The sequence below is a fragment of the Python bivittatus genome, unplaced genomic scaffold (assembly GCF_059951505.1).
Source record: "Python bivittatus isolate LINGU-HERP-01145 unplaced genomic scaffold, Pbiv_v1 ctg000480_np1212, whole genome shotgun sequence".
Classification (NCBI taxonomy): Eukaryota; Metazoa; Chordata; class Lepidosauria; order Squamata; family Pythonidae; genus Python; species Python bivittatus.
This window is the reverse complement of record NW_028277075.1, coordinates 1219910-1235323: the sequence shown is the minus strand read 5'-3', so window position 1 is coordinate 1235323 and position 15414 is coordinate 1219910. Positions and strand designations below refer to the sequence as shown.

At 35.6% G+C, this 15414-nt stretch overlaps 1 protein-coding gene across 1 annotated transcript in view; it reads left to right on the top strand.

The window, feature by feature from the left end:
• SLC24A4 (solute carrier family 24 member 4) overlaps positions 1-4961 on the top strand; it is a 98285-nt gene extending 93324 nt beyond the window's left edge. Inside the window, exons 14-17 of the mRNA XM_007422544.2 lie at positions 875-989; positions 2728-2840; positions 3758-3823; positions 4809-4961. Coding sequence (XP_007422606.2) covers positions 875-989; positions 2728-2840; positions 3758-3823; positions 4809-4961 — 447 coding nt within the window. The remainder of the gene's footprint in view (positions 1-874; positions 990-2727; positions 2841-3757; positions 3824-4808) is intronic.
• Positions 4962-15414: the final 10453 nt, after the last annotated feature.

Here is a 15414-nt window from a genome sequence, read left to right as displayed (position 1 = left end):
TCCTGCCCTGCAACTCCGCTAGCCTTCTGGAGCCTGTTAAGACAATTTGGTAATCAAATCACAAAGGTAGACGTTGGTCTATCTGGCTAGTTTTTCAGTAACTAGGAAAAGTAAGTCTTGTGCCACAATCCCACATTTTGGTTTCAGGCAAGGCCAGGTAGAGATCCTTCTTTTCTCAGTTGAAGATGGCACGATTACTCATTATTGGTCTTTGATATGGAATCATTCCATTATAATCTCTTATCTGCATAAGCCGTGCAGCTGTTTAAAATTATTCTTGAAAAACCTGCAAACTCTGACCGAAGACAATGGTCAGGCATCATGGGTTGCCATTTGGTGTTTAATCCAGTCTTCCTCAATCTGGTGTCCTTCAGATATGCTGGAACTACAAATCCTAGAATGCCCAGCCAGTTATTGGTCATGCTGTTAGGAATTCTTAGAATTGTAGTCCAAACATATCCACAGAGCATTATGTTAGGAAAGCTGTGTCATATTAAACTCAGTTAGTACCCATTCATTAATCCTATTTTCATCCCTCCCCTCCTCCAAGAAACACAGGACAGCATATATGGCCATCTCTAATCCTCAGAGCAGTCAATCCTGTGAGGCAAATTTGGATGTAATATTGGGATTAATCCATAGTCAACCCCATGAACTTCAGGGCACAGTGTGGACTTGAATTCCAATTTTACTAGTCTTAGCCATGTACACTGATCACTATGCTTTCTATAGGTTTCTGCTTTGTTTTAGCATGGAAATTGTCATGTTTATTAGCTTGATTCATTTTAAGACCCACGTGCTCAAGAAGTTAAAGAAGGTCTAAGAGTCATGATGCTCTATTGTTTTCAACAGCTTGTTTTCCTTTGTTGCACAGGTAACAGTGATTGGTTACACTCTAGGGATACCTGATGTTATCATGGGCATTACTTTCCTAGCTGCAGGAACTAGTGTACCAGACTGCATGGCCAGCTTAATAGTAGCAAGACAAGGTAAAGCCTGCATCAGTTTCAGAGAAATGCTGTGCTTGTTTTCTACATCAGTAAGCAGACCTCTTACATTACTAATGTACAGATGAGGCTAAGCTAGTTAAGATCACATTCATTTCATTCAGGCTTTAATACAAGTTAATATCATTTGAATTTCTTACATTAGTATATGAATCAGAAGGTAGGTATCCTTCAGTTTTTGCCATCTTCTTAATTTTGCATTTTAGTTCTCCCATTAAAAACGTGTACAAAAATGGTTAGCAAAAATTGCATACAAATATGCATACATTAAGAGACATTTGAGAGAAAATACTGTGTATTGGAAGAAACTGCTTACAGACAAATGCAGTTTTTGTGCCTGAAAGTGCATGCTAATTGTCTGAATGAACGTGTGTGCCTGAAAATTCATGACATTTTTCATACATTTTTTAAAATTACAAACTGATGGCAAAGATGAATAATACAAGGTTTTATGGGATTATTATGGGAAATATATATCGCTTCTTATACTGAATTCAGTATAAGAAGCAATATATATCTAAATAGGGGTGAAAGTTAAATCAGTTAATTGAGTAACTGATTCAGATACAGTGATCAACAATTCCCATTACCCCATTCAAATCAGTCCAAAAGTACAACTAAACTATCTACAGTTCTTTGGACTGACTAAAAAGTATCTCAAATTATTGGGTAGAAAAATATATTTGTATAGATATGTAAGAGAGGAAGGAGTTAATATACTTTTTTTAAGGTGGTACTATCTTTCTCAATATTTTATTCTGTACCTATTATTTGTAATACAAATTCATATATAAACTTTGGATGGCAAACACTAATTTAAAAGAGCATCCTTTAAAAGATGTAAGGCTCTTTTAAAATGTTGCCTACTTTAAACATACACATGCATAATATAGAAACAAAGGATATTTTTATTTCCATAGTATTAATCTTATGTGGATTTAATTAATTAAATCTCAAATAATTAAACAAAAATATTTTTTTAAGTAAAAATTTGCTGGGGAGCTATCCTCCATTAATCAGGAATCTCTGCTTTATCCTTTCAAAATTTAATCCATTTGTGGGTTTGATTAATTCATTAAAGCTACAGCCTCAAACACACCATCAACTTGTTATTCCAGTCTTAAGAGTTAAAATAGATTAGATTTTATCCATTTTTTTCTTTTAAATGGGTCTGTATTGGTGCTCTATCAATAGACAGTCAAATTTTGAGATTTGTAAAAAATAATAATTCCATATAGAAATTATTAGAATTCACAGAATCATAACATTGGAAGGGGCTTGTTGTTTTGTGCAGGAATCCTCACAGAATTCCGTAACATTGGAAGCGGCCCCTTGTCCTCTGTGGGAATTCAAACTAAAATATCCTCAAGAGAACTAATTTTATTAAGCTACATTGTTGAGATTCCAAATATCATATATGACCTTCTTCTGAAGTCCACTCTTTGAATATCTCAGTATTACAACATAACTTTGGTTTTAAACCTATGTACAGTATATTCTTAACTTGCCTTTCTCCTCAATTAAACATAATTGTTTATGGCACTGTGAAGAATTATTGTAGGGATCCCTGACCAACTTGGTCTGCAGTTTAAGCTCACTGCCTCTAGATGTGGCCTTTCTTTGAGAGGGGATAAGCTTATCCTCTCTGCTTCTTGCTTGTTGTAAAATAATCCATTGCATGGATCAAAGTGGTTTGAATTGTGAAATGTTTATTTTTCAGGATTAGGTGACATGGCAGTGTCCAATACAATTGGAAGCAACGTGTTTGACATTCTTGTGGGGCTTGGAGTACCATGGGGCTTACAGACTATGGTGGTTAATTATGGCTCATACGTATGTATCCAGATGTAAATAAATCTATCAAAGTCCTTGTCAGAACAAATATGGTTGAAGAAAACAATTATTTTGGCGCAGTTTAGTTGAAATACAGTTTCCCCAGCTTGATTATCAGTACATGCATTGTGAGCTGGGACAAGAGCTCCCAGTATCCTCAACTAGACTTTGGCCATGATGGCCAGCAATGCTGGGAATTGCAGTCAGGCCATATTGGAATTGTGCAAAGGTTCAGAAAAGCTACCCTAAGTATTGAGATCTTCAGACAAATCTGTGTGCAAAAATTCCATAAAACTGTTTCTCCAACCTAGCCCTTTCTTGGGCAAGGTTACAGCTGGCACAGAAATAAAATGGCAAGACATCTCAGAAGCCTCTGTAACGTGTTTTATATTTCTCAGGGGCATATAGGAACCATTCAATAGGAACCAATACTATCTCACAAAATCTCTTAATTGTTTCTTGTTGTTTTGTTACTGTGTATCTTGAGGCCTCCCCAACTGCCATTAGCTTTTCAGTATAATTCTTTACCTTTGACTTGATAGCATTGTTTCCTCTACTGTTGTTAAAGCATTATCATAACCAATGTGCTCCCCTCAAAAGTATTCAACTGTTTCCTTTGCATTTTGGATTCCTGAATAGATCTTCCCTCTGAAAGAAGCCTATTGGAAGCTAATATTTTGCAAAATTCAATCTCTGTTTCCTTCTGTTTTTAAAACAAGTCCTTTTTTGATGAAGTTTATCAGAAAATGCCTATTGATACCAGATGAGCAGACATTTCCTGTTGACTTGATTGGGATTGAAATCATGAGAATTGTTTTTATATCCTCTGTCTTATATAGAAACAGCCATTTACTAGTTACTGTATTCTTGAGATGTGACAAATATTTTAAATCTATTTTTTTTCCTGGTTTTCATAGGTTAAGATAAACAGCAAAGGACTAGTTTATTCTGTTGTGCTTCTTCTGGGGTCTGTAGCTCTTACTGTAAGTGAACTGTTGTATTAATTTATTTCTGTATCCAGTCATATTAACACAACATACCTAGGGATGGAATGAAACTTATTTAACATCTCACATATATTTGTCATGCAAAATGTACTACTATTATTTAATCAACATATCCATTTAACAGGCTTTACAAATCAGTTGTGTTATTAAAAAAACATACATTGGTGAAAATAACTTACAAAAATGCCTTTGATTGGAAAAATAAATTGCTTTAAAACTTGCAAAAATATATGCATTAAAAAAGCATATAAAAAATAAAACCTTGGATTGACAGTACATGATACGGTCTCTGTTGAATCTGATTTTATGTCCTTCTGTCAATTCACGTCATTTGAGAAATTACTTAAGTGACATAAACAGTGCCATTTCCAGTAAAACCTGGATTTAACAGACAACTTTTAGCAGTCACATCCTCAATTTAACAGACAGAAAATGGGGGTGAACTTTGTTCGTGGTATCCAGATTCCTCTAAACTGAAGTCCAATATGTATCCAGAGAAAAGGACGGAATAAAATTAAGGTTTGAGGAATAAAAACGGAGAGAGATAATAGAGTGAAGCTAGATATGACTATAATACAACAATTACAAGTCTTGGGCAGTTTGTTCAGATAGCTTAGCAATTTTTTATACTAATTCTTAATTGAAATCCATGAAGCATCCCAAGAGACTTATTTCTTGATATTTGTACAACACTTAAAGCAGCATGCTGGATTGTCACCTAATTAAAAAAAATCAATTAAGTATGTGAATCATAAAACATTCCTTTCCCTCTCTAAGCCTTCAAATAACTCCTCCACCCCACAAATATTTTAAACTATAGGACTAGAGTTTACCTTGTTGTAAAGGTCATGGAAATCAATTTCCTTGTATGATTTTTGAAGTTCTCATTTAAACTGTTCTTTTTAGCCTATAGCATATATTGCCTTCAATCTTAAATAATTCATTCCCCATGTTCCCACAGGTTGGCGGGATCCACTTAAATAAATGGAAACTTGATAAGAAATTGGGCATATATGTGCTCACCCTCTATGCCATTTTCTTGTGTTTCTCAATACTGATAGAGTTTAACGTCTTCACTTTTGTCAACTTTCCAATGTGCCGAGAAGATGACTGAGAAGTATAGCCAAGAGGTGTCATCTGGGTCTACTGTGCTATAAATGTCAGGAGACATTTTACACTTCGACTTGCTTCTTAACCAAAACCTCAGTGTCTACCCTGCTTCATCAACTTAGAAGCAATTTACCTGGAAGGAAAGCAAATGTTTCTTTGATAACACACAAGCTCAAAACTACTAAAGCTTCAGCATCCGTTCCACCGCCTCCTCTTTCTTCTTCAGGTACCCTCATTCAGCTCTACTTCGTCATGCAGCTCTGTATGAGGCTTTAAAGGATGGTGCCCCATTTCAGCTTCCACTTTTGGTTTGAGCATCATCAGTATCAAATTGACATAATGTCTGCCATGGAGGTACATTTTCCATTTCATGGCATGTGGTTCTTCAGAGAAGAGGAAAAGAGAGTAGATTCAGGATTTTATCTTGGCTCATTTCAAGGATCTCAGCTATGGCTGTCATATGCTTACATGCTTATATGCATGAAAAACCTTGGGTTTCCCCCTTTAAAGGCTCCATTTATAGAGAAGTTTTGCTGATGCTGAGGTGATTGTCTTCAATAGTAATTTACCATCTTTTAAAAATGTTTCTTAAAGACACAACAATTTTACTAAGAAAAAGGAAGAAAATGATAATACAGCACTATGATCATGTAATTCTAAAAATCATGGAACTTAAAATATAGCAAACTGGATAAATATCTGTACTTGAAAAAGATCAAATTGTTCTACAGTCAGTGAAGAACAATGGATAATAACTAGAATAAATACATATGGAATATTAAGCTGAGAAGTAAAAAAAATTGCACTAGCACCAGTAAGTGCGTACTCTAATCTTAGAGGAAAATGGAAAATTAAAACCTTGGGTGCTCAATAACTGATTATGAAGGTAATAATCTGGAAAAAAAAGTGTATGATTGAGATGCCTTCCAAGTCTTCACAAGTGAACTATGGATTTGGAGGGTTTATATATATATTTGTGTGCACATGTGCACCCGCACTGAACAATAATTGTACAATCCCCAGTTTTATCTTGTTTCAAAACCAGAAAGGTGGATTGCATGAAAACTGGCCAGCAGAACATGGACAAAAGTCTGCTACCTTTTGGAAACTAGTACCTGCATGTACATTGAGATAATTGTAGAACATGGTTCAATGTGTGCAGATGTTCTTCTGAGGTGTGTGAGTGAAGTCTGATTCAATTCAAATGTTTAAATTATTTCAGAAAATAAATTTGATTCAGACATCTGAATCAATTCAAATCGAACCTCAAATTGGAATGGATTCTATTAGGACCAATTCAGGCCTTTAAAGTGCATGTGCACATGTGAGGAAAATATCCAAATCAGTATGAATTAATTTAGATACATTTTCTTCATGTCCCTTCAATTTATTGAGTTAATGTGATGCTTTGAATCAGTGTGAGTTGATCCAAAGCACTGAGTATTTGCACATGTCATTTCTCTCGTAACTTACTTGAATCCCCTTTTGGCCAAAAGCTCAGTCTCTCATCAAGCCTTGACAATCTTGAGTCAGCTGATCCTGGGAACTCTTGCATACTTCATTATTTGTCCAGTAAAATGTTTGAGGAAAAGAACTAAATAATTATACTAAAACTAAATAATTAATCTGAAAGTTTTCACTTTAAGCAATCTCCAACTGCATGGAGAAAAACAAAAATAAAATCAGAATATCTACAGGAATGCAATAAGAATCTTTGCCATTATATTGCCATTATTTCTAAGTTAAATTCTTAGTTCACTAGAGCCATAATCTGTTTTTTCCCGTATCACTAGTATATATCACAAATAAAATATATTTGGGGATTTAAGACTATAACGGAAAGGAGAACTCAGTCTGTTTGGGATATTAACACAGCAGGGAGGAGGGATAAATCCCACTTCTCTTTCTGTGTTCCTCTTGTATAATATCTGACACAAGGACATGGGTTTTCCCTACTGCCTCACTTTATAAGCTTCATGAGAATTACAAAAAGATGAAATGGAAATCACAGACATATCCTATTGTCAGTTCTAAGTCAACAATGATGATTCCTTGTCATTCATCAAAAACATTAACCCTTTTCAAATGCTATTAAAATGCTGATGAATGCAGTTTTTATAGAAGCACAAGTTATCTTTGTACATAATTTATTTTTTTAATCTTCTTTGCTAAGTAAAATATATTGAATGGCTGAAAGGCTTTATGAATTTCAAACCATATTAAATATATTTTTGCATGCATAAGCATTAGGCAAAATTCCAAAGAGCAGAGTCCTGTACTTCTGTCAGAAGGAAATATGATTTTTCACAAGGAACTTGAAAACTCCTTGTATTATCACTTACAGATTGTTGAGGATTGGACAGATACTCCAGCAGATTAACAATATCTCTGTTCATGAATCAGGCTGTTCCCACTGTAAGAGTCCCTAAGCACCCAACTCAAGCTGCTACAGTATAATATTCCTCCCAGAGGTCAAATTTTAATTTATCCCATGTTGCCCAATTCACACACTAAACCATCTTTTATTGTTTAAATCACAAACAGTTGGATCCATACAACATATTAAGCCATAAACTAAGGATTACAAATCCCAGGGGCTGGATTTACCCTAAGCCAAATCCATACAAATTCACATTATAATGTAAGGTAATGTGTTGGATGAAGCCAGTCACATGAGTTCGCAGTAACCACAGAAATACTTCTTGAAAGGGAGGGAGAATTTGAAAGAGAAAAAAAGCTTGCCCTAAAATGCCTTGCTCCCTGATAAAATGGAGGCAAATAATAGGCATCAAATAGAATGTTATATATAGGTATGTTCCTTTGTCTGTTTTCTGCAGCACTCAGTATAAATGAGCCATGAGACTCATATCACTTAACCTCTAATACAAGAATTCTCAAGGGAATCAGATCACAGGGTTATTTTACATGACAAAAAGCCAGTCTTCCATGAGGTGGAATGTATGAAGATCATGTTTACATATGCATAGCTTCAATCTATGATAAAGTTTCCATATACCTGGCTGTCATATTCACAGGTTGCTTTTAGGACTACTCCCAAAAATGCAATGTGTGAAATTGCTCAAAATTCAGTTGTAGAATGATGAGATGTTTTATAATCAAATTTGTGCATGCATATCTGAACCAGTGCAGAGGCATTTACATATCTGTACAAGTATTGGGAGAGAGGTTCAAAGGCATTTTTGTGTCATTCATACCTTTTGAGTTATTTCTTCCCATTCTTCTATAGACATTATGCATTCAAATTGCACAGAATTATAGTTCATTTTCAAAATAAAACTGTACATGCAACATACATGATATTGAAAAATGTTGTGTAAATAATATATTTTTTAAATTTGCTATTATAAGGCATTCACTACTCATTCCAAACAGAGTTTTACACAAATTCTTAATTTTCTTTTGCTCTCTGTAATTAATATCAGTATTGATAAAGATGGCAACCGAAACCCACACATCAGCTTTAGTGCAATAGTAACTATCAGAAGAATTTCCTTCTTCCTAAGCTTGGCACAACCAAGGCAGAAATGACAAACTTTGCCCTTTATGCCTAGAAAAATAGGATTTTTCCTCTAAGAGACAGTAAATGACCACTTACACCTGATTTAAGAGTGGTTGTAGATCCAATCCTATCTGATACAAAATAAGCAACTTTTTAAAAATCTGTAATTATAGTTCCTTCTACTAGGAAAAGCATTGTTGAAGCATTTTTCACTGTCAGCACTTTAGTCTGATATTTTCAGCATTTTACACAAGGGGACAGTAGTCTTCCTGAACAGAATGTATAAAGGTTTGGATACTTGTACTTCACTATGTCTGAAGTAATAGGTGAGACTACAATACCTCTGCCTCTTTCTTTGATTGGATAAATTATTATAGCACTTTAAATAATGCCCCAAATATTCCTTATTCACAAACTTGTGGTTTTGCATTATAGCATCAGAGGAAACTTCTAAACAATATTTAATCTTGAGTAACTCGCTTTCTGTTCCATGTTTTCTGTGAATGCCATAATCCAGAACAAGACTGAATGGTGAAGACATGAGATACGAGAAGACGCATAACATTCTTGTACAGTTCTCTCGTCATCCTAGAGGAGGGAAAGTGCGGTTCCTTGCCCACTTCTTTCTTCTTGGACTTCATTATACCCCAGCAAGTTTCAAACTTTAGACATGAATCTAACTGGTTGTGGCAAAATGACACAAAAATCCCTGCACTTTAAGAAATCTCAGTTTGGATCACAAAACCTTATCACCCCCAGATGTTGATTTGTTCCTGGGTCTGATTCCTTTTAGACAGGCAGCAATACACTTAGCTTAATAATAGGTTACTATATTTGCCATGTCTTTAAAAATAAAACCATTGAGGTGAGTTATGTTCACCTGTCTGCTTGACGCAGGGTATCTTGTACTAAGGTATATCCATCAAGCAGCTGTTCAGCCTCTGTGTCAAGATCTCCAGCAATTGAGAGCTCACCAGCCTTCTAAATAATTGGTTCAGTTGCCAAACTTATTTCATTCTCAAAATTCCCTCCCAATACATTTTGTTCCACCCTCTACACACATGCATATGATTTGCAAAATTAAAAAATATATGTCATAAGACAGTGAAGAGAAGTACATATGATAATTTTATGCTAAGAGTTCTCATAATAAATTATACAAACTTATACATGATAAACTATATAAACAATCCATATGATTAAGCTCATTATGAGCTTTTGGAAACACCAAGTACACCCATACTTTTAAAACAGTTGGTCAAGAATTTCCAAGTTGGTCTCAAATTCCTGCTTTGCATTTTTTATGCAACAAATTAGTGCTTGTGATCTAAAAATAAAATACAATATGTTTTGATTTTTTTCCTGTCAATACAATGTAATACCAAGAATTTAGCCGCACCTTCTCTCACAAACCAGGAAGAACTTGCTTTACTTCCAATAAGACAAAGTTGTAAACTGATGAGCTTATTAGAGAAAATTCACTAAGTGTTCAGTGAAACAACATTCATTTCACCATATTATAAATTAAATTATGGCCCTATTATTCTAAATGTTCAATAGCACAGATTTAAGATATTTTTATTCCTGTCATCCTTGCAGACAGTTTTCTAAAAGAACAGATATACTTGTGTTTATATATTCCTTTTATTATTGTCTCCAGTAAATAAATTTTTGTCTGTATTTTTTCCTTTCTATAAAATTTGTTTTTTATTTTTATTTTAGGAATTTATATCCTTCCTTTCATATTAGTTTCAAGGCAGTTAACAGACTAGTCTAATATGATTAACTAATAATAACTAACTAATATGAAAGGAAGGAAATAAATCTTCCTCCTTTGCCCCATTTTGATTCTGTTCAAATTGCTTCTTAATGTGTCTATTCATATAATTAAGAAGCAATCTGAACAGAATCAAAATGGGGCAAAATAAAAAACTGTACAATAAGGAAGGGAAAGTTTGTCTCTCAAGCCACTTCAATTCTGTCCTTTAAAAAACCTTTCCCAAAAGTATGTTTCTAGCCTCAACTATCTCAAAATATCCAGCAAAGCAGAATGCTTTAAGCTGTTACTTTTTGTTCTAAATTTCTGCTAGAGGCTCATCTCTAATCCTACGGTTGGAAATTGTACTTCAAACTCTAAGAGCATCAAACTTGGACAAGTACCGCAAGACCAGGCTTCAGGTTTGTGGTTGTGTTTATTTTCCTGACTTGTGATGATCTGCCTTCTGATGCTGGAACGCAAGTCAGCCTGGAAGAGAGTTGGCCCATGTATCATTTGATCAGTTTTTCCCCCTTCTTTATCATTCATTGCCGTGCCAAGTTTCTTTTCTTGTTATATTATTTCTTATATTCATTCTAGTTATAACATCTAAGCAACAACTTTCTCAAGTAATGATTTTATTTATGATTTGATCTGAGTTCTGCTTTGCCTTTCTCCTTGAGTAAGAATTCACAGTGGCTAATAAAATGTAAAAAACAAAACAAAACTAAACTAAACTAACAACTAAATATAATTTAAAGCCTGGGGAAGGAGATGTGTCTTTGTTCAGTGGGTTTTAAAACACAAAATATGAAAAGATTCCCATTTATATATTTTTAAATCATTTTGATACTGATTGTGGTTCAGAAAGTTGTATTTGTTTTACCAAAATCCACCAGTTGTGAATATTACAGTTGGCACTTGTCCTTACTGCTTCTTTTTAAAGTTCAGTTACCTATCATTTTTCATCAAAATGAAGATATTAGATTTTCAATAGACCTTTGGGTTAGTATTTACTTATAAATACTGTCTGAAGTCTTCATATTAATACAAGAAATACTTTCAAGCAGAAGATGAATGTTTGTACCCATGTGAACCAAAGACTTACCCTATTAAAATTACAGCACCTTAAACTTTAAATTGCAGAGGGCTTCCTTTGCTCCTTCATTTCCAAACTGTCTCAAACTGTGTGATTGCCATATTTAAGAATGGGAGAGTTTGTGCAGAATGAATTTTTGTAAAATAATGGATTGTATGCAGACATAAGTCAGGTTAGACTCTCAGAATCAACAGACTTAGCTTTGACTGGATTCAGTTGTTTTAGCTGGTCTAAATTTAAATCGGGATATAACCCAACATATACAAGCTAAGTAGTTTCAGCTTTGTGCCATTTAACTTCAACAGAGCAAAAAAAGGAAACAAGACCTAAACTACTGATCTAGAAAATCACTGTCTAGCAAGAGAGTAACATATGCAGCTGAGTTTCCTAAAAATGCCATGTTTAGGTATTTGCATGTAATCTCTATTACCACCCTCAGAACTTCTAAACGTGCAACCTCTAGAAGCGGTTATAAACTTCATTCTATCAGAGAATCTTTAACACACTGACAATCCAGCAATGAATCTCAACTCATTTTTGGAGATCTGGAATGGGGTGGGGACGGGGGGACGGGAGTTGCAAGGTGCAAGAGGGACCCTAACATGCTGTGCCTGAACTAAAAGCGTTCCATCAAATAATAAATCATAAACTTAATTTTTTTCCAAGTCACTTGAAAATCACTAGTTGTCTTAGTAGATTAAATTTTGTTATTCTATGAATCAAAGTGCATAAGCAGCTCATATTTTTTTAAAAAATTATTTTCTCCTGTGCTGGCACCAACTTCAAAGCCAGCACTGCATTTTGAATAGTTGGCTGCCAAGGGCAAGCACTAAGAAGGGCCCCTTTAAGTGAAACATTTTAAGGATAAATTAATACTCTGTCCCAGTACCATCAGATGAAAAGTATGGGCCTTAAGATTCAACTTGATAGCAAACCCAGTTTCTGTCATCAGAAAATGAGGAGGGGAATTATTTACAGATATTTTCATCTGATCAAAACCCTTTCTGCAGACCTGAATGGAAATTTTGGATAAGCTGTGATTCTGTGATAAGATCACCATCTGAGAACCTCTGACTTGAAGGACACCCTAATTTTCCTGCAGCTGCACATTGGATGGAAAGTAGGTTGGTAGTAGGGAACCAACATTTCTCAGGGAAGCTTGTACTGTATATTCTTTCCAATTTTTTAATTTGCTCTTCTGAAACTTACATCAAATAAGCTTCTGAAGAACCCTGGATTTCATGGAGGATTATTTGAAAACCACGACCCAAGAACAGAGATATCTGCAGGATTGAAGGTTTTCATCAAAATGACAAATGCAGCATTGCGCCATTGCTTCACAAGCACCAGCCTTTTCATATGTATGTGTAGCTTTCCAACACATGTAGAAAAGGGGCAGAGCTTGCGTGACAACCATGCAACACTGCTTTTGTCATTTGCCTCCTGCCAGGGAGGCCTCCAGCCCCAAGCACCAGTAAATGGAAGCAAGTCCTTTGAGTTTTGGGTATATTAGCACTGCAGATGATTTTTATTTTTTTTATTTTTTTGCTGCTTTACATTGTCTTTGTGGTGCATGACATATTCCCCCCAGCTGCTGCTATTCTGAAATTCAAAGCACTTTAAGCAAACAACTGTAATTGCTGGCCTCTTTTTGTCCCTGGGGAGAGACTAATTTTCCCCAAAAGAATATTGCCCTCTTAAATTCTGTCAACTCAATATCCTTGATGATTAGTAGCCTTGAATTGTGGTGAAATCTAAAAATATTACTAGAGAGGCTGGATCCTCCAAAGAAGACCAGGACCTTTCAGGGAAAGAATTGTTGTTATTATTTACAGCAAGAGTATAATTTGTATTCATCAACTGTATGTGTAAAATGAAAAAAATGCAGTTCATCAGAAATAAGTTTTGTTCCTACACAAAGGTCTCTATTTGTTGGGGGAGAGGAATCAGAGATGTTCACAAGCACAGATGATTCCTGTTTCAGAGAGGTTGTGCTCAACAGGTATTTGCAGCCTGTTCAGCCCAGGCTGGGAGTGATGTCTGTACCTCTTCTGAAAAACGATGAGACACTTTTTAGAATGCTGCTGGGAGAATGGAAAGGACAACTTTGTAAACTAAATTACAGAGATATAATTATTATTTATTTTTTCAACGACTGTGACCTTATGCACTGTGAATGCTTTTGTGATATGGGGTTCTTTGTACAGATCTATGTCATACTAAAAAAAAAAATCCAAATGTGATAATTTATTAGACAATATTGGCATGAATATTTGATTATTTTTATTGTGAAAAGAAGGGACAAAACCCAGTAGTTACTATAAACAGAAGATTTATATTTAAAATAATAAACTAGCAGTCAGTATTGTCAGGAGAAAGAAAAAGAGATACATACATACTTATGTACACTGTTAATAAAATGTATAAAGACAACAGGAAAGTGGTATCAATGTTTTCTTGGAAAAGCATGCTCAGATGTTTAGAAAAAACACTGAATTGTTTAGAGCTGTCCCATGACGATAGATATTCAAAAGCAATCCGTATCACTAATTTGTCACAAGCTGAAATTATTTTGAAAAGGGCATCATTTTCATCACCAGCTAAATCATCATGATGGCTAGGAACTATTAGAACTGTAGTCTACCTCTTCTGAATGGCCTCAGGTTGGAAAAGGTCAGGGTAACCATGTGAGCAAATCCAAGGTGAAGCTCTATAGATAGGACCAATCTTAACTCTTGCCATTTGGCACAGCTCTTATGCCAGTAGAGTCAAGGCTGGTTTAAGGCATTTGAAGATCAAATGTATCAGCAGAATTAAGAGAGCCCACCCCACAGTTCTAGATTAATACTGTAGATGAATGCCTGCAATATGAGATCTTAAAATTATGGAATACCCACAGAATCTGAACTAAAAAAATGTATCTAGAAGAAAGATACAAAATTCACCCTACAGTGAAATGCTTCTTTGGAGAATGACTCCCTTGGCCTGATCTATCCATTGGTTAACACAGAGCTGTGTTAGCCTGTGATTGTACCCACCTGACTTATCCCCTCAGTCAGATCAACTCATTGGCTAGCACAGAGCTGCATTAAATAAGAGGTAGACTTGCCACTCAAAACCCAACCTATGTCAGGCTTCACTTCTGGGCTTGGCAGAAATCACTGATCTCCAGACACAGAAGTCTTAGTTCAACTTCCCAGCTTGACTTGGCAAAGACTTATGGCCCAGCTGGATTAGAATTTTTGTGGTAGATAAGAATGAATCCTCATGCATGGTCCATTACAGTGCAAATATATCAGAGGGAGGGATATACGCACCCACACATGTATGGCTTGAAACACAAAGCATCTTCAACTTACCGCTCTAAACTAATGGATTCTTGATGGGCAATTAGATCCCTGAGCCTGGCAGAGAATTGGGAGGGCAGCAGCATGAAGACAGTTTGCCCCTGGCTGCACACCTTTATCCATCCTCACCTTCCAACCCAAGTCAGATAAAGGTTCTCTCAGGAGAAATAAAACGGGAGAACCTACCCTCTGTCAAAACCAAGGGTAGGACTAGGACCATAGGCTGAAATTAAAAGAAAGGAAAATCAGGTGCATGTTAAGAGGATTTCCATGATGGCAAGAGCTGTCATGCAGTGGAACAGCCTGCCTAAAGCAGGGATGGTGTCTCACTGGTGGATTTCAAATAGGGGCTGGATTGCCAACTTTTAGGGATGGTTTAGTGCAGTGTTGTCCAAACTTGGCCACTTTAAGATGAGTGGACGTCAACTCCCAGAATTCCCCAGCCAGCATTCTGGGAGTTGAAGTCCACTCATCTTAAAGTGGCCAAGTTTGGACAACACTGGTTTAGTGGATTCATGCTTTGAGCATGAAGGTTGGACTAAATGAGCCCTAAAGTCCCTTTCAATTATTTCATTCTATGATTCTGTGATCGCTGTATGTCTACTGTAGATCCATTGAAGACATTTTCTTAAAAGCCCTTGATCCTATTTCTTCTTACCTACCTCTCTCCTAAAGATTGCCAGCCCTTCTGGCTTTCAGCTTTGAAAAGAAATAGTGAATGACTTGTGAACATGC